Genomic DNA, 18,480 nt, shown 5'->3' on the forward strand with positions numbered 1-18,480 from the left:
GATCGTATGGGACCCCTAAACCGAGACACGGCTATCCAGTGGTTCACCCATGTGACCACCTCCCAGCCCTCCGCTAGTGGTTCCGATGTGGCCCAACTGGCGCCAGCCCCGAAATAGTCACAGCCCTTAATGCTTACGTTTCTAATCGAAAGTTAGCCACCCGCAGTCAGTATGGGTCCATCAAAGAGTTGTGCGCATTCCTATGGCCCACTAAGAGTTTGAAGGCTCTGTACATTGCAGAGTCTCAAAAACCCGGAGAGGACCCAGAGGCATATTTAGCACGAAAGCAGCTTCTTGCTGAGCTAGCAGACGAAGTAGATTTGGACGCCAGCGATGTCCCCGACTTCGATGAGCTGGAGTTCAGAAGAGCTGTTATCGATGGTCTCAATAGCACCACTCGCCTGGCCCTGGCAGGAGTAGAGCCCGGGAGCATCTCATGGGGAGACCTGGAAGCTCGCATCAGGAGCATTGCCGGCCTGTTGCGAGAAACCGGCGCCATCCGCCATGCGAAGTCCCCGGCCTCCCGTAGGAAGGAGAGCGAGCCGATAAGTGCAGTCACTTATGCCAACCATGGCCCCCACTCCCAGTACCGACCGCCGGGACGCAACTCGTACTCGGAGGCAAGGGGAGGAATCCTGAGGGGAAGGAGTAGCAGTTTCAACCGGGGGAGAGGGCCAAGGGACTACCGCTCGGGAGTTTCCTTTGCACCCACCCCGAGTTATGGTTCCTCCTCCCAGCAGGGACCCCACGAGCCCCGATCGCAGGATGCGCCCCTAGCCCCTTCTCACTCTCGAGCATCGCACCCGTACAACCATCAGGTCTACCCACCTCCAGATCAGTCTAACGCTTGGGGAGCATCACAGGGCGACCACGAGGGCTACCGGGACCGCGGCAGCACGCCCCAGTCCAGGGACTCCCTCCGTTGGGAACTTTGGATGCGCCTCAAAAACATTGGAGCGAACATGGAGCTATTTGATGGGAAGCCCACGTCCGTTCTGATGAAGGCGATCATGGAGTGGGAAGACCAGCAGCAGCCCCCAGTACCCCCGTCGGCGCCCCCTTTACCGCCAGACCCTACCTTCTCGAGTCCCCCGATAGCTGCGGTCCGGGAACGCCCGAGCCCCAACAACCCCTTCAGAGGAAGTGCCACTTTCACAGACCAGGGCGCAGGATCAGAATAGGGTCGCCCCGAGTCCCAGTCTCCTTCCGTGGGCATAGTTGCCAAACTAAAGCCGGACACATGGGGGAGACCGACAGTGAAGGCAGGGATTGGGACTCCCGGGGAAAAGAAGAAGCCTGCCACCCTCCTCATAGATACCGGAGCTTCACTTAATATACTCCGGCCCACCTTAGTCACAAAGGGAACTCAGACCTCTACTACCATGCAGCTCGCCGGTTTCGGAGGCGGCATGCAAGAATCCCCGGTCTGGCAGGATATCCCCCTCTCCGTTGGGAACCTGGCCACCAGGATTTCGGCATGCGCAAACCGGGGAGAAGATGATGGACTTTTGGGTATGCCGTTCTTCCGAGCCGAGGGACTGACCATTGACTTAGCAAACGGGCTCCTGTGGCGCATCCCGGGAGGCCCAGACTTTGTCAATGCAGTCCATCGATGTGCAGCCCTTAAGGCCCCCCTTCCTCTCGCCCCCATCACAGGAGACCCCTGGGTTCAGGACTTTCCCGAAGTTTGGGTGACAGATAAGGCCGAGTGTGGGATAGTGAAGGACGCCTGCGTCCTGATTGAAGGAAAGGACCCCCCTCCCCAAAGACAGTACAAGTACCCAGCCGAGGCCGAGGCAGGGATAGCCAAGACCATAGAAGGACTCCTTGAGTGGGACGTCATACTCCTGATGCAGTCCATCTGCAACGCCCCATTGTGGCCAGTACTGAAAGCAGATGGAGTGACCTGGAGAATGACGGTCGACTTCCGTGCCCTGAATGCCACCACCCCTCCAGTTGCCCCGGTTGTGGCCAAGTACAACGAGATCCTGACGGCCATTGCCGCTGGGTCCCGGTTCTACTCGGTCATAGACCTGGCCAACGCTTTCCACTCCATCCGGTTGCATGAGTCTTGCTGGTACAAGTTCGCGTTCACTTTCCGCGGCCAGCAATACGCATTCAAACGGACACCCCAGGGATTCCACTCCAGCCCTAGCATTTGTCACGCCCATGTGGTTCAGATGTGGGAACGCCTCCAACCTTCCTCGAGGCCCCACGTTCTGAGCTACGTGGATGACATTTTAGTCCACGCCCCTACGGAAGAACTAGCCCGCCAAATCACCAGGGAAGTCCTGGAACTCCTCCGCGAAACTGGGTTCAAGGCAAGCAGGGAAAAGGCTCAATTGGTTCAGACCAGCGTCAAGTACCTGGGTCTGACCCTGGGACCCGAGGGTCGCACCCCGGACGCCCAGCGAATGGAGGTCATTTCCAAGCTGCCTGCACCCACTGATGTCCCCTCCCTCAGAGCCCTTCTAGGAACTTTTAACTTTTCCCGAGACTTCATCGAGTCCTTTGCAGACAAGGCTCGCCCCCTTTATGCTCTCCTTAAGAAGAACACTCCCTGGGAGTGGGGACCGGATCAACAGACAGCCTTAGCAGAACTGAAGCGCAGCCTGGCCGCAGCCCCGGCTCTAGCCCATCCAGATGTCACCCAGCCATTCTTTATTCAGCTAGCCGTGTCAGACAAGAGCATAGGAGCCACGCTCACCCAGCAACAAGCGGGAGCCGCTAGAGTAGTAGCCTACGCCTCTCGTAACCTAACTTCAGTAGAGACCAAGTTCAGCCCATGCGAAAAGACTTGCCTTGCAATAGTTTGGAGTCTGACCCATTGGGAATTTATTATAGGTGGCTCGCGCACGATAGTCCAGACCACCCACACGCCCCTCAAATATATTCTGTCTGGAAAAATACAAGATGGACAAGTCTCAAACGCCCGCACAGCACAGTGGACCCTGGCCCTGGTTAACCGTGGAGTAGAATTTAAAAAGGAAACCACTGAGCCACCAGCTCCCTATGGCCTGTTAGTAACCGGGACCGAGCACGAGTGCCCCCTGGACCCGCCACCGCAAGTTGTTTGGCCAGTCACTTGGGGAGTCCTGCTAGAGGAAGCCCGACTGAACGGCTTCACATGCTGGTTCTGCGACGGCTCCTCCTTTCACGTTGGAGGCTCCCCTCGGACAGGCTACGGCGCTGTGCGAGTGAGCGACGCATGCACTCTAAAGGGTCCAGCCCGCCCCCATTCCAGCCAAGCGGCTGAGGTGCAAGCGCTTCTGGCAGTGCTTGAGTTTGAGCCCCCAGAAAGCCCACTTGCCATTTACACAGACTCGGATTGGACGGCCAAAGCCGCCACGGTCTGGCTCCCGGTGTGGCAGAATCAGGGGTGGAGAGCTAGTGATGGGAAACCCGTAGCCCACCTACAGCTATGGCAGCAAGTAGCCGCGCTCCTTCAGTCCCGCACAGGCCCAACACAGGTTACCCATGTCAAAGGACACCAAAAGACAAACTCAGAGACCGCTTATTGGAATGACCAGGCAGACCTCGCAGCCAAGGCAGCCGCCACAGAAAATGCTCCCTTACCGGAGCCAGCCACCGATTGTCCCCTCCACCCTGTCACCACCCGGGCACAAGCCCGCAGCCAGGCTCAGGGAATCGCAGGAACACTGGACCTAGCACAACTGCAGATATCTGACCCAGAAGTAGCTGACCTCCTAGCCGCAGGAAGAGATCAGACAGGAAGACTAATGATCCGAGAAGAGGAAGGCATAGTTTGGGCAGTAGATGCAGCCGGTGAATGCCACTGGGTAGTGCCACTGGAAGTCAGGGCCGACCTGATTCAGTTTGTCCATGAGCAGGGACACCGAGGCAAGGATCTGACTCTGGAGAGGGTCAAAGAGGTTGGTTGGTGGCCTAGCATGCGTACCGAAGTAGCACAATGGGTGGACAACTGTCTGTCTTGTGCTATGGTCAATGCAGACCCGACTGGACCTAGAGCTCCCCTCCAGCATCAGAGAATTGATGGACCCTGGGCTCGTATACAGATTGACTTTATCGGTCCCCTTCCTCCCACTCCCCGCGGCAATCGCTACTGTCTCACTGTCATAGATCCCTTTAGTAAATGGGTCGAGGCATTCCCGTGTAAGCATAACACTGCAGCCACCACGGCCAAACTACTGTTCAATAATGTGTTTTCGAGATGGGGCACTGTACGAGTCATGGATTCCGATTTGGGCTCACACTTCATTGGAGAAGTAACCCAGGAACTTTGCAAGGCGTTAGGCATCCAACAACGCTTTCACATAGCCGGCCATCCCCAGGCTTCCGGCGCCATAGAAAGAACCAACCGGACCCTCAAGGAGGCTCTCCGCAAGATGGTTCGCTCCTCCGGGAGAGACTGGGATGAAAAACTCCCTATAATTCTAATGGCCATCAGAGGCACCACCGCAGTTCACGGGCTCACGCCCCATATGGTCATGACTAGGGATGTGCGTTTCGGCATTCAGAATGCTGAAAGAATGCCGAAACAAAAGTGTTTCGGCTTCTTTCGGGGAATGCCGAAACGTTTCGGGGAATGCCGAAACGTTTCGGGTAGCCGAAAGAAAAAAGCCGAAACGTTTTGGGATTCTTTCGGCTTTCTTTCGGCTTTTCAATGGGAAAATGCCTCCGTCTTCCCGGACGTCTGGGGGAGGCATTTTCCCACCGAATAAGCCCAAAATTGGTGGGGACCTTCCTCTAACCCTTCTCTAACAACCACCCAAGTTTCAGACAGATTGGACTTTGGGGGGCCATGTTATAGCCCCCCAAAGCAGGTCCCCCCATCCTCCCATAAGAAAGCGAAGGAGCAGCATATTGTTAGCATGCTGCTGCTCATCTTTCTTCATTATTTCCTATGGGGAAAAAATGAAGAGGCAGGCTTCCTTTGCAAGGGGTGGCATTTTGCATGCAAAATGCCCCCTCACCCTCAGGGGCCCTTCTCCCACCCCTCCTCCCACCCCCCACCAAGGCTCAGCCTGCTCCCACTTGGGGGGGCCATTTCATGGCCTCCCCAAGTAGGTGCTCTAATCTCTACCACTGACAGCTGGGGGAGGCTTGTGTTGCCAGGGGTGGCATTTTGCATGCAAAATGCCCCCAAGCCCTCAGGGGCCCTTCTCCCACCCTTCCCCCCACCCCCCACCCAGGCTCAGACTGCTCCCACTTGAGGGGGCCATTTCATGGCCTCCCCAAGTAGGTGCTCTTTTCTCTACCACTGACAGCTGGGGAAGGCTTGTCTTGCCAGGGGTGGCATTTTGCATGCAAAATGCCCCCCAGCCCTCTGGGGCCCTTCTCCCACCCTTCCTCCCACCCCCCACCAAGGCTCAGACTGCTCCCACTTGGGGGGGGCATTTCATGGCCTCCCCAAGTAGGTCCTCTCAGCCCCTAAAGTCCACCCCTTACAGCCCCACACAAACCCAATTCCCCCCCAGCTGCCACACACAGACCCAAATCCCCACATTAGCCCCTCACAGACCCAAATCCACCCCCACCTGCCCCACACCCATAACCCCAGGAACAGGCTGGCAAAGGCCAGCCCTCTCCCTTTGTTCCCTATGCTGGGAACTTCTAAACTCTCTTTCCCTGGGCAATTCTGCACAGCCCAGGGGTGCCACAATGGTGGGCACACTTCTGAGTGCCAGCTGGTCCCTGTGAAAGAGCACCTGAACCACAGACACCCTCCCTCAAATTCCCCCACCACCTACAGAGATGGCTGGCCAGCCAGCCCCATTGTTCCCTATGATGGGAACCAACTGCACAACAAAGAATAAAACAAGAGCAACACAAAATAAAGTTTTAAATTTTTTTTCTCCCTTCCAAAGTACAAGTAGGCAAAGCATTATGACACATTACACCAGCAGTCCCCCACACAGAAAAATTAAAACAAAACTCACTTAACATCAGAGAATCACAAAGCACAATTCCTGTCAAAAACACTTTATTTCTTGAACAGCTTTAGGTTACACAGCAGGGGGGAACACCAAAGGGCATGGCAGCACTATCTTACAAAAAAATAACACAACTCACTTAACATCAGAGAATCACAAAAGCACAATTCCTGTCAAAAACACTTTATTTCTTGAACAGCTTTAGGTTACACAGTAGGAGGGCACAACAGGACATGATAGCAATGTACTACAAAAAATAATACAACCCACTTCACCGTTTTTGACAGCAATTGTGTTTGTGTGATTCTCTGATGTGAAGTGAGTTGTGTTATTTTTGTGTAGTACACTGATTTCCTTCTCTGTGGTGCCTTCCTACTGTGTAACCTAAAGCAGTTACAGAAATAAAGTGCTTTTGACAGCAATTTTTTGGGGTGATTCTTTAATGTGAAGTGAGTTGTGTTATTTTTGTGTAAGATACTGCTTCCATGCCCTTTGGTGTTCCCCCCCTGCTGTGTAGCCTAAAGCTGTTCAAGAAATAAAGTGTTTTTGACAGGAATTGTGCTTTTGTGATTCTCTGATGTTAAGTGAGTTGTGTTATTTTTGTGTAAGATAGTGCTGCCATGCCCTTTGGTGTTCCCCCCTGCTGTGTAACCTAAAGCTGTTCAAGAAATAAAGTGTTTTTGACAGGAATCGTGTTTTGTGATTCTCTGATGTTAAGTGAGTTTTGTTTTAATTTTTCTGTGTGGGGGACTGCTGGTGTAATGTGTCATAATGCTTTGCCTACTTGTACTTTGGAAGGGAGAAAATAATTTTTTTAAAACTTTATTTTGTGTTGTTCTTGTTTTATTCTTTGTTGTGCAGTTGGTTCCCATCATAGGGAACAATGGGGCTGGCTGGCCAGCCATCTCTGTAGGTGGTGGGGGAATTTGAGGGAGGGTGTCTGTGGTTCAGGTGCTCTTTCACAGGGACCAGCTGGCACTCAGAAGTGTGCCCACCATTGTGGCACCCCTGGGCTGTGCAGAATTGCCCAGGGAAAGAGAGTTTAGAAGTTCCCAGCATAGGGAACAAAGGGAGAGGGCTGGCCTTTGCCAGCCTGTTCCTGGGGTTATGGGTGTGGGGCAGGTGGGGGTGGATTTGGGTCTGTGAGGGGCTAATGTGGGGATTTGGGTCTGTGTGTGGCAGCTGGGGGGAATTGGGTTTGTGTGGGGCTGTAAGGGGTGGACTTTAGGGGCTGAGAGGACCTACTTGGGGAGGCCATGAAATGCCCCCCCCCAAGTGGGAGCAGTCTGAGCCTTGGTGGGGGGTGGGAGGAAGGGTGGGAGAAGGGCCCCAGAGGGCTGGGGGGCATTTTGCATGCAAAATGCCACCCCTGGCAACACAAGCCTCCCCCAGCTGTCAGTGGTAGAGAAAAGAGCACCTACTTGGGGAGGCCATGAAATGGCCCCCCCAAGTGGGAGCAGGCTGAGCCTTGGTGGGGGGTGGGAGGAGGGGTGGGAGAAGGGCCCCTGAGGGTAAGGGGGCATTTTGCATGCAAAATGCCACCCCTGGCAAAGGAAGCCTGCCTCTTCATTTTTTCCCCATAGGAAATAATGAAGAAAGATGAGCAGCAGCATGCTAACAATATGCTGCTCCTTCGCTTTCTTATGGGAGGATGGGGGGACCTGCTTTGGGGGGCCATAACATGGCCCCCCAAAGTCCAATCTGTCTGAAACTTGGGTGGTTGTTAGAGAAGGGTTAGAGGAAGGTCCCCACCAATTTTGGGCTTATTCGGTGGGAAAATGCCTCCTCCAGGCGTCCTGGAAGACGGAGGCATTTTCCCATAGAAAAAAGCCGAAAGAATGCCGAAATAATGCCGAAAGAATCCCGAAAGTCGAAAGCCGAAAGAGATTCTTGTTTCGGCTTTCGGCTTTAACGATAGAGAATCTTCTTTCGGCTTTCTACTTTCGGCTATAGCCGAAAATTTTTGGCTTGCACACCCCTAGTCATGACAGGACGGAAAATGCAGCTCCCAGAAGCCTTCTGGCTAGACACGCAGCTCCCTTCTGATATGCAGCCCGTAGTAATTAATGACGCCTGGGTTCAGGACCTCATCTCATCCATACACGCCGTCCACATGCAAGTGGCCCAGAAGTTAGGCACAGCTCAGAAGGATATGGACCGCAAACTAGGATGGGTCAGGAACCCCAGGCAGTGGGAGGAAGGACAGCTCGTTTTATATAGAAAGTTCTCACAGAAGGCACACTCACTAGCCGCCAAATGGCAAGGCCCCGTCCCAATCACGAAAAGAGTCTCTCCAGCCGTCTATCAGGTAGCCATCCAGAGGAAGACAGGAGGCACTTGGCTAAAATACTTTCATGCCTCTCAATTAAAGGAATGGAAAGGGAAGCCGCTCCAAACCGCCCCGCCTGTGTACGATCCTGGGGGAACAGCCGCCAGCCCAGCCCCCCTCTGCCCAGTGATTCGCCAGAAGTCCCTTCACCCTGGGCCAGAGATACCCTGTGTCCCCTTAGACCAGACTTTTGTAGCCTTAGTATAAAAGAAACAGCAGAATATGTAGATGTAGATGTGAATGTCAAAAGTTTTTTTCAGTTCTATTCTTTAACTTCATTAGGCGGGCCCCACAGTTGGGACCCTAGGGGGAAACACGGCAATCAAAGCCAAATAGGACCACCACCGAGAGTGATTCTTAATTGGATTGTAAGCCGCATGTTCGGAAAAAAATTGCACAGGCAAAAGAGATTTGCTGTGTGTGAAAGTGTTTGGAGAGGCTTTAGCCCAAAAGTGAATGCAGTCTTCCAACGTTGAAACCACCAAATAAGGTGATTTCTTTGTTTGAAAACATTTCACCCGCCGTGCTGGTGAAGATCCCGCATCTACGTAGATTCGGGGTCTCACCTGCCAGACCCACGCTTTCGCATGATGGTCGGCTTTGGCTTTGAGGGCCGTGCCTCCCCTGGAAAAGAACCCCCAGATAGCCCAACATCCCTCTTTTACTAATGTTCATATTCGTCATGGTGAGTTGCTATACGGCGCCACCATCTAGTACGCTTTAGTGCAAAAGTAAAAGACCCGCCAGTATTTTGTAAATATGTACCCTCTGGAATATGTTATTGGGGTGCGTTCGCTACGCACAAGGGGCAGCGTGCCTCATTTACATAGCCAGGATCCCCCACACCAAGATGACCCCCGAATAACCCAGACCCAGTGGTGCCGGCAGATCTCGGCCGCCTCCGCCGCTTTTCGATAAACGCTGCCGAGCACCTTCGGCTCCACTTTGGCCATTTCTGCCAGCAGCCGCTCGCCCCACGTACTGATATCTTTTCCCTTGCCCGTACCGTATAAGGGAAAAGAAGGGGGGGAGACATATTGAAGATATAATGAAGCCCTGCCAGGCACCCCAAGTAAGGGCAACCTAAAAGCACCCCAGACCTGTATGCTTCTTGCTCCGTGTGTTTTTCTTTTTGCTCAGTGCATTTTTCTCTTGCTCAGTATATTTTTCTTTTTGCCCGGTGTACCTGTACCTTTTTTAAACCAGAAAATGGGGCCTCCCGAGGGAGTCCCTCCAAGGGTTGGTTGTCCTGCAAATATATGACGAAGGCCTATTTTTGAAAATTAAAGCGAGGGCCCCCGTCTGCAGCAACCCTTATAGTTAATGGAAACCGCTCTCTAGTTTTTTTCCTTTCAAAACAGCAAGGCCAGGCCGAGCTGGACCGATAGCTCTCAGCCCGCAAAATAAAAATAGCCCGCCGCCGAGCAAGGGGCACCTGAAGGCCACATAGTCTAGGCACCCAGGGACCCCTGGGGCGAGTTTGCATAATCCCGCCTAACGCACAGCCAACCCTTGCTCGACGCAAAGACGTTCCCCCTTGAAATATACATGCTATAGGAAGAAGCCCCCGCACAGGAGTTCCCCAGAGCAACAAGCTGGAAGGCTCGCTTAGTGCCCCTGGGACTTCTCGTTCGAACCCCGCTTAACATACTGTGCTGGCAGAAAAACACCCTCCCTTTTTCCCTTGCTTCACTTCATTTATTTTGCTGCAACAAACTCAGGGAGCCTGTACTTATATCCGCAGGTCTCCCCAGGATATTTTTCACTACAGAAAGGAAAAGGAAGGCCAGGAGATGAGGCACCTGGCTACTCTGTGTTTGCTCGTGCTGGCAGGCACCCTAACAGAGGGACGCCCGTCCAAATTAATGCCCTACCCCCACTGGAGATGCATCAATACCCTGGCAGGGAACGAAATGATGGTCTGCAAGGTTGTGCAGCAGATTAACATGACCACCCCCACGGATCGCACTAACTTCCGCAGCTGCGAAGAGCAGTGGATCCGACCCCCAGAGCTTGTTATTTTATGTGTGGGAGTGAAAACCATGTCCCAAGAATTAGTATGCTATTCACCTACTGACACAGTGTCACCACTCGCTCCGATCCCATGTATGTTCCTTCCCCGCATCAGGCCAGCCCCCACCGCAGTCCCGGTGGTAGACAAATATACCACCCCTGCCAACTTCGAAACCTCGCCATTTGTCACTGAGGCTTTCGGACCATACTGTGAAGTTATTTTAGTGTCGGCCGCAGTATGGAAGGCAGGAGACCCCTTTAGAATGACCATCCTACTAGGCACTACTACCACTGAGTCTGCATCAGTCATTATCACGCCCCCTTCAGGCACAGCTCTCTCCTTTGCTATAGAATGCTGGGAGAACCTGACCTGGATTGTAAAAGAGGAAGACCTAGCCAAACACGGCCCACCCGATTGGATACTGGGTCAACAGACGCCCGAATGCCAAACCAAGCCCCTAGTAGAGAAATTTCACCGGCTTGGGCTGCTCTTTGTAAACTTGACTCATGAACCAGGCAATTATTCCCTGCTGATCTGGACCCAGGAGACCCACAGCATCCAAATTGACCCTTTGATTGCTAGCAATGAACAATTAAGCCAAGGCGGCACGCATATAGTGGGCTCCCATGTTTTGAAAACTGACATTCGAGAGAGAGTTCTAGTCCGCCCGCAAATGTCTTTAAAAGAGATCCGCATAGACTTAGCTGAGCTAAATGTAACCCAGAGGCTGCCGCAGTGCGCTCCCTATCTGGAGGCCGGTAGCAAGGGTTGGAATGCATGGCTACAACTGTGGATCGATCCCTCCCCCTCTCTCTCGCGTGCCAGACGAAGCATCGCCGACTGGACTGCTCCTGCAGCCGGAGGCTTAGCAGTCATGGATTCGGTCAACATTGAGACTCTCGCTAATAAGTTTGCCCATGTCACGACTAGCATCTCCGACTTAGGTAAACCGGTGGTGCAGTCCCTAAATTCCATTTCGAATGGGCAACATGAGATCAGCTCCATTTTAGTTAACTGGGAGAGTCAAATTGAAAGAGATTTTTCTCTGCTGCTCAAAGGAACACAGTCTTTTGAACGCAACGTGTCAATAGCCATGGCATGTATGCAAGCCCAACAATTAAATCAGGCTGTGGCCATGGGGCTAATTCGGCAAGCCACGGACGGGCACTTGCCCCTGGAAATTAAAAGATTGATTATGCCCAAATTGTCACCCATAGAACTGGAGCTTGAATCCTGGTGGTCTCTTGTAAATTCCTCATTCTCACCGACCACCTAGGAGCTTAAACTATTTTTATTAACGGCCAGTGCGCACGAGTCATTCCACGTGTACCCAGTCGTGCCTCTGGGACTCCAAGTCAGCGACACCGAGGTCCTCTACGCTCGCCACCCTGACCGGATGGCAGCTCATCAGCCTCCAAGGGTGCCAGCATCGAGACCAGACCGGCTTCATTTGCCAAGACCAAGCCTTTGCACCGCATCATCCCTGTGTAGCCCCGCAAGTCAACACCCTCAACGAGTGCTCTTTTGAGGTCGTCCAAGAGAACAGCTCCGCTGTGGTCTACCTTGGGAAAGGATGTGCCTGCGTGCGAACGGCCTGCGACTTTGTGGTCCTGAACTCGTTCCAGCTCAAGCCCGTGATCCCGGGAGTCAATCGCTGCTTTTGCAACCTGTCTTCGGTGGCAGCCTGCGACTTCACCTACACGGTACCGGTCTGGACCCAAGAAGAGATCCTGGTGGCACCCTCCATCTATCGCTATGTGAAGCCAGTCTCCCTTGGCATCGGTCTGGAGCTGCTCCACGAGCTCCTGACCCACCCACAGCTCCACCGCACCCTCCAGAGCATCCAGAGGGACGGGGACACCACTGCTTTGGTTGTGTCCCACAACGGAAAGGAGATTTTGGATCTTGCCCAGCGGATTAAGACCACCGGTGAGCATTCGTGCTGGGAGACCCTCTTTGGCTGGAGCCCCACTGCCACTGGAATTTACAATTTGGCTTTGCACCCGATCGTTGTTATTTTGGCCTTTCAAGTTTTGTTATGTGCCTCACTGCTTTATTTGGGCTGTTGGAGCCGCCGACAGCTCCAGCAACTCCAGCTGTCTTACCGCTTGGATCACTATAACCCCGACCTCCTTCTGCCTTAGTGGTTGTTCTTGGCGCCCTATTTTTAGCCCTTGTTTATTTTATTGCTTGTGCTGTTATGAACTATGCTTATGTGTTATTATGTGTACGGATCCTGGACCGGCCCCATGGACGCTTTGCTGCTGGACACCGCTCCAAGGCCCTCTTGTGGACTAGGGGGGGACATATTACTCTGCCTCCCAGCCCACGGCCCGTCTCCAAGCGCCACCTCCATGAGGACTAGAACCGTGTGCCTGAAGCTCTTCTTGCCGCCAGCCGACCCTGCTCTGCGGATTGACGCAGACAGCAAGGGGGGGTGGAAGTGTGTTTTGGAACACATGGACTAAGTTTGCTTGTTCCTGTATATATGCAACCCAGTCCAGCAGCTGTACTGCGGACTGAGCCGCCTGTGATCTTTGCTGCTCTATTGTTTTAAGGTTCCTATGAATTTCATGCCATTGCTTTTATGAATTTTACTCCCATGAATTTAGCCCCGAACTAGTCCCTCCCTTTATCTACTGCAAGTGCGCCCATGATCTTCCCATGAACTGGGATCTTTTAATCATCCCCTATCAATTTTTTCTTTCCTATGAATTTGATTTTAACCTTATGGATTGCCTTTTTAACCTGACTCCCTCCGCCGAAGTGATTTTAGCCTATTTATCATTTTATGAATTTGGTTTTAACCGGGACCACTCCTGAATGGTCCCTTTTTAAAGGTTATGTTATTCCTGATTTTAGACTCTATGAATTTGGTTTTAATCTGGCTGCATGAGTTAGCCTTTTAATGGCAAAGTTTATTTTTCTGCCCCCTATGAGCCCCTCCGCCGCTTACCCCTCATGAATTGTTTCCCCGCACTTGCTTTTACCATTGCTGCTTTTATCTATGAGTTGGTTTTAACTTCCTGGTTTATTGCTTTTAATCATATATATATGTATTTATGATTTTAACCATTTATGAATTGCTCTACCCTCTATGAATTGGTCTATGCCTGACTTGCACTTTCCTATATGAATTATTCCCTCACCTATGAATTCTGCTTTTAACCTCCTATGAAGGAGCTTGCTTTTATTCTTACATTCATGAATTGTATCCATGAATTGCCTTTGCTTTTAATTCTATGCCTATGAATTAATCCATGTATATGAATTGCTCATGGTTTTTAGTACTTTTAACCCATCATGAATTGCGTATGAAGTATTCCCATGTATGAATTGATCAATGTACACAGATATGAATTATTGCCGCTTGTATACATGAATTGCTCATTGCTGCCTATATCACTATGAATTACTATTGCTATGAATTATTACTATTTATTCTGACGATTGCACTTAGCACACCCCCTGGTGTGAACCCAGAGACCTGCAGCCCATTGGCTGATCTAAATTGCACTTATTTGGTTAGGTGGTTCTCCAAACTAAATTTTTGAGTGACGCCTCCTCTCCCTTCCCTTCCCACTCCTTTTCCGCTCGAAGCTCGACCACCGGACATTGCCGACCACCTCGCCTTTGAAGTCAAGTTCGGAAACCCGCGTGCCTGACGTCACGGGGTCTCCGAGGGGGGGAATTGTTGCCAAGTAGGCCCCCTCTCCTGCTTTAAAGCCTGCTATGAACTGTGTTAAAGTTTCCTGCATTACTGTTTTACTACTACACCGAAGATTGCCCTGCACGTGTGTGTTCTGATACACGTGTCAGTTTCCTGCCTGCTGTTTGATTACCCTGCTGCTACAACAGACTGTGTAGTTTACTGACTCCATGTTTGGTTAACTGCACAAAGGACTCTTTTTCTGGGCAACCCTGCCCTGACCTGTATCTGGATTTCCCAGTGTATGTTTGGACTGTGTTACAAGTATGCCCCGTGCCTGCATTGCCATCTGCCACGGACCGTGCCTGTTCCCTGCTTTGGACTGTGTTTTAAGTGTTGTTCCCCCTGCCTCCATGGAAGCCTGCCTCATATGGGCCCAAGCCGCTGCTAGCAGCCGGGTGCCTGCCGGGGAAACCTCCAGCGAGCCTGGCTAGGCGCTCCCTGGTCAGTTCCCGCCTGGAGCCTCCCGCGGGCCGGTCCCCGAGCTTGCCCTCGCTACCTGCAAACCAGCCCCAGCTATGCCCAGCCGGCATCCATGTTCTCAGGCAGCCAGAAGACCCTGGGAAGAAGACTGCTTTGGGAAGCCATTTCGGCGAAGCGGGCACACCACGTCCGCAGCGAGAGTACCTCGCCCCGCTCTGCATATCTTAGGAGCCGCCCCGGAGAAGGAACTAAGTGCCGACCATCCCAAGCACTTAGAGAATGCATCTCAAAGAAACCTCCGCATTCCAGAGCTGATGACATCAGGACAAGCCCTGTCCGCTGGAACATCCTTTCAGCCCACTTGGATTTCCCCCTCCCTCTTTTGTCCCCTCTTCCTGAGGTGTCACTTATCACAATCTGATTACTAAAGTGGCCCATCTAAGCCATTCAGTAGCCCATTAGACCCTTTGTTTTAATCTGTGAGAACCACCAAGTACAGCACCAGCCCCAGGGTACGTTTTGGGGTATTTAAGCCGGCCTCTCAGACCGCATGGCGCGCGTGCCATCCTATCCAGAACCCCTCGCTGTCCGTCTGTGGTCCCAGTGCTGGCATTGGGCCACCCTCACTGCTGTGTCTCTGCTTCGCTTCAGGATAAGTGAGTATTCCCCCTATCATCGTTGGGAACCAGCTAATGCGAACGTCTCTGTATTTCATACTCTGTGCTTCCTAGATCTTGTGTGTTTCTTGTATGCTTGTGCAAGTTCAGGCTTACGCCACATTGTTAGACAATACACGTGTTTGAACCTATTTGTAGTCTGCCTCTTTTTCACTAGAGTGTCTGGGATCGGGACCTCCGTATACATAGGTTATGATCCGCGCTTAATTTTAAGTTACAGACTGCTATAGCTAATTCCCCATTATAATAAAGAGCAGTTCTGGTAACATCAGTACTTGTTAGAGGAGGCAGAGGTGCTGGATATGCTACCCGAGGAGCGAGAGATGCTAGATGGCAACAAGGATTGTGCCTGCAATGTGGCCAAAGTGGTCACTTTGCGGCGCAATGTCCATACCGGCCTGTGCAAAGAACTCCGCTCCAATTAAGGCATCCAGCCCCCGCAGTCTTCCCGGCGCCGCCTCGTCCAACACCAGCTCCCAGAACTGCAAGAGGTAGAGGGGCTTCTCGTAGAAATCCTCCCGAAAGAGGACTAGAGCTAGAAGAAGTTATGGACTATGATTCAACAGCTCTAACCAGGGAGGAGAATCCAGAGAGCCCGACCTCGGGAAACGAAATGGATCTGTCGTAAAAGGACCCAAATGGCAGATCAAACCTCAGTCAGTTCCTACTCTGAACAGACCTCATGGGTCCATACTCTTCATACCTGTAACATTGGTGAACCCAGATAGAAAAATGCACATCTGCGTGCAAGCTCTTATAGACTCGGGCTGCTCTAGAGACATTATTGCACCAGCCCTAGTGAATGGACTAGTACTTCCTGTTAAAGAATTGGAAACGCCAGTTATTTTTGAGCAAATGGATGGCACTAACATGAATCTGGTCACCACTGAAACCACACCTGTCATAACAGGCATGGGACAACATTGGGAAGTAAGATCGTTCGTTATTAGTGCCACTGCCAAATATCCCTTGATTCTGGGAAGCCGATGGTTGTGCGATATTTGTTCTGATATTTTCCCCTAAAATCTGCTGCTCCTTCTGTGCCATTTTTAACTGGAATTGCTGCCCGTATTTTATTTACTTATTTAGCTCCTTTTTTATGTCTCACCTTTTCTCACAGCCTGAAAGCAGATTTTTGGGACCACAAATACAATAAAAAAACCCATAAGATCCATTTCTACAACAAAAAGAAAGAGGAGACAGAATCCATGAGCATTTAGACTTGGAGAGAGTGAAGAGGGCAGTTTGTCACTAATCCCCTACAAAAATATCCACACATCTTTCTATTTATCTATCTGCACAGGCATTGCAGTTATCCATAACCAGAGAATATAAACAAACAGCACTGACGTATGCATCTATTTTTATTGAACACTAGTAACAAAGCCTGTTGTGGGAAATAATACAACAGGCTGGAGAAAGGGCAGGGCAGGTGGGCCAGGCATTGGCTTCTCCCCAGCACTCTGATGGGGGGGCAGGTGCTATGGCTGGTGCCTGCGACCAGCAGAGGCCCATTCTGGCCTCCTTGGGGACAGATCAGGCTGCCACAGGCAGGAAGAGCTGCCAGGGGTGGCACCAGGTGCCCTGGAGGGATCCTGCACCCAACAGCGGGCTGATCCAGCCCTGTTGGCACACTGTTCGCACTAATTAAGGTTACTTTTCTTACTTTCATTACAGGTGACTGCATAATTTTTTAAACAGTTGTCTTTCTTCCCAGAAATGTCACTTTTCTTCTTTGCAACCTGCCTAGTGCCTCCTTTACCTGATCATTCCTCAGGCAATAAATCATGGGGTTCAAAAAGGGTGTAATGGAAGTGTAGAAGAGTGTTACGGCCTTTGCGACTTCTGATTGATTTTCTCCATCTGGAATTACATACATTGCTGCAACAGAGCCATAGAAAAGAGTTACCACTACTAGATGGAAAGAAATGGTAGAAAAAGCTTTTCTTCGACTGCCTTTGAAAGAGGGTTTCATCAGGGTAAGAATTACAACACTATAAGATAGCATAACAAAGAAAATATTGCCTAAAAGGAAAATATTCACTGAAAACTGAAAGAAACGGGGAGCAATGCCCAATGGCGGACAGGCCAGGGACAGAATAGGCCCAGTATCACACAGAAAATGATCAATGGTATTGGAGCCACAGAAGGACAGCTTGGACATCATGACCACTGGGACAACAAAGGCCATGAAACCAAGGACCCAACAAGCAGCCACCAGAACATAGCAAAAATTTACAGACATGGTTTGTGAGTAGCGTAGTGGGTGGCAGATGGCCAAGTACCGATCCAAGGCCATGGCTGAGAGGAAGCAGCCTTCAGTGGTGCCAAAAGAGAATAAGAGGTAGAATTGAAGGAAGCAGTCCCTGAATGAGATGATCCCTTGAGCGGAAGCCAGGTCAAACAGCATCCGGGGCACCGTGGTGCTCACGTAACAGATCTCCAGCCAGGAGAAGTTGCTCAGCAGGATGTACATGGGAAGCCGGGCCAAGTGGGTGTCTAGTACCACCAATGCAATGATGATGCAGTTCTCGGCCAATGTGAGCATGTAGAGAATGGTAAAGAAAATGAGGAGCAGGAACCGTTCTTGTTGTCCGACTCCAAACCCCAGCAAAATGAATTCTTGAACTGCGCTCCCATTGGCCAGCTCCATCTGGAACCAGATAATAGCAGAATTAAGCATTGTCTGCCTGTCCTAAAATGTTAAGAAGGATCCTTCTCCAGGTCTCCCACCTCACTGTGGTTTGAAATCCGATTCAACCATGTTTCTGATCCGTATTTAGTAACACAAAACACTTTCCCCATGTAGCCTTTGGAACAACTCCTCACGTCTTCCTGCTTGAAGCCAAGAAGCAGTATGGCTGCTGACATGATGCCAATTCAAGTAACACAGAACAAACTCATTGTAAAAAAAAAAAAATCAGATACAAGCTAAGGAAACTACCTCGCCTAAAAACTCACATATGCATTTTCCTTTTGACCGAGTAAAGTCAGTTCTCCCCTTAATTAAAGTATAACATAGGGTGCAATAGCTCTCTTGAAATGCTTTTTAGAAATAAAGCATTTAGAGCATGATATAAATAAAGTTAGGTAAACTGAACATCAAATAATTGTATTAATATTTGCCTTCTTGGACCAACACAGAACTCTAGTTTCTCTGCTTCTGGGGTCACCCCAAAGAGGAAGCATTGTCCTGGTTGAGTGTCAGCTGCTCTGGTGTGCATACAGAAGTAATTTTCCCTCAAGTGTTCAGCTGGTGTTTTAGGCATGTGCCCAGAGAGAGGGAGACCTACACCCAAACATGAACTCAAGAACTCACAACTGTTCTTTCCCCCTCAAACAGTAACACATCAGGTTAGCTTTAACGAAGCTGCTTAGACAAAATAAAACCTTGAGGAGCAACTCTTCACCTA

The 18,480-nt window shown here is 51.1% G+C and overlaps 1 protein-coding gene across 1 annotated transcript; it reads right to left on the bottom strand.

The window, feature by feature from the left end:
- Positions 1 to 302: 302 nt before the first annotated feature.
- Positions 303 to 17,720, bottom strand: LOC129339599 (olfactory receptor 11H6-like). Its single transcript, XM_054994181.1, has 3 exons — positions 16,794 to 17,720; positions 15,466 to 15,582; positions 303 to 407 (listed from the first exon to the last, which is right to left on the bottom strand). The coding sequence occupies exons 1-3, from the start codon at positions 17,718 to 17,720 to the stop codon at positions 303 to 305; spliced, it is 1,149 nt and encodes a 382-aa protein (XP_054850156.1).
- Positions 17,721 to 18,480: the final 760 nt, after the last annotated feature.

This window comes from Eublepharis macularius, chromosome 12, assembly GCF_028583425.1.
Source record: "Eublepharis macularius isolate TG4126 chromosome 12, MPM_Emac_v1.0, whole genome shotgun sequence".
NCBI classification, from domain to species: domain Eukaryota; kingdom Metazoa; phylum Chordata; class Lepidosauria; order Squamata; family Eublepharidae; genus Eublepharis; species Eublepharis macularius.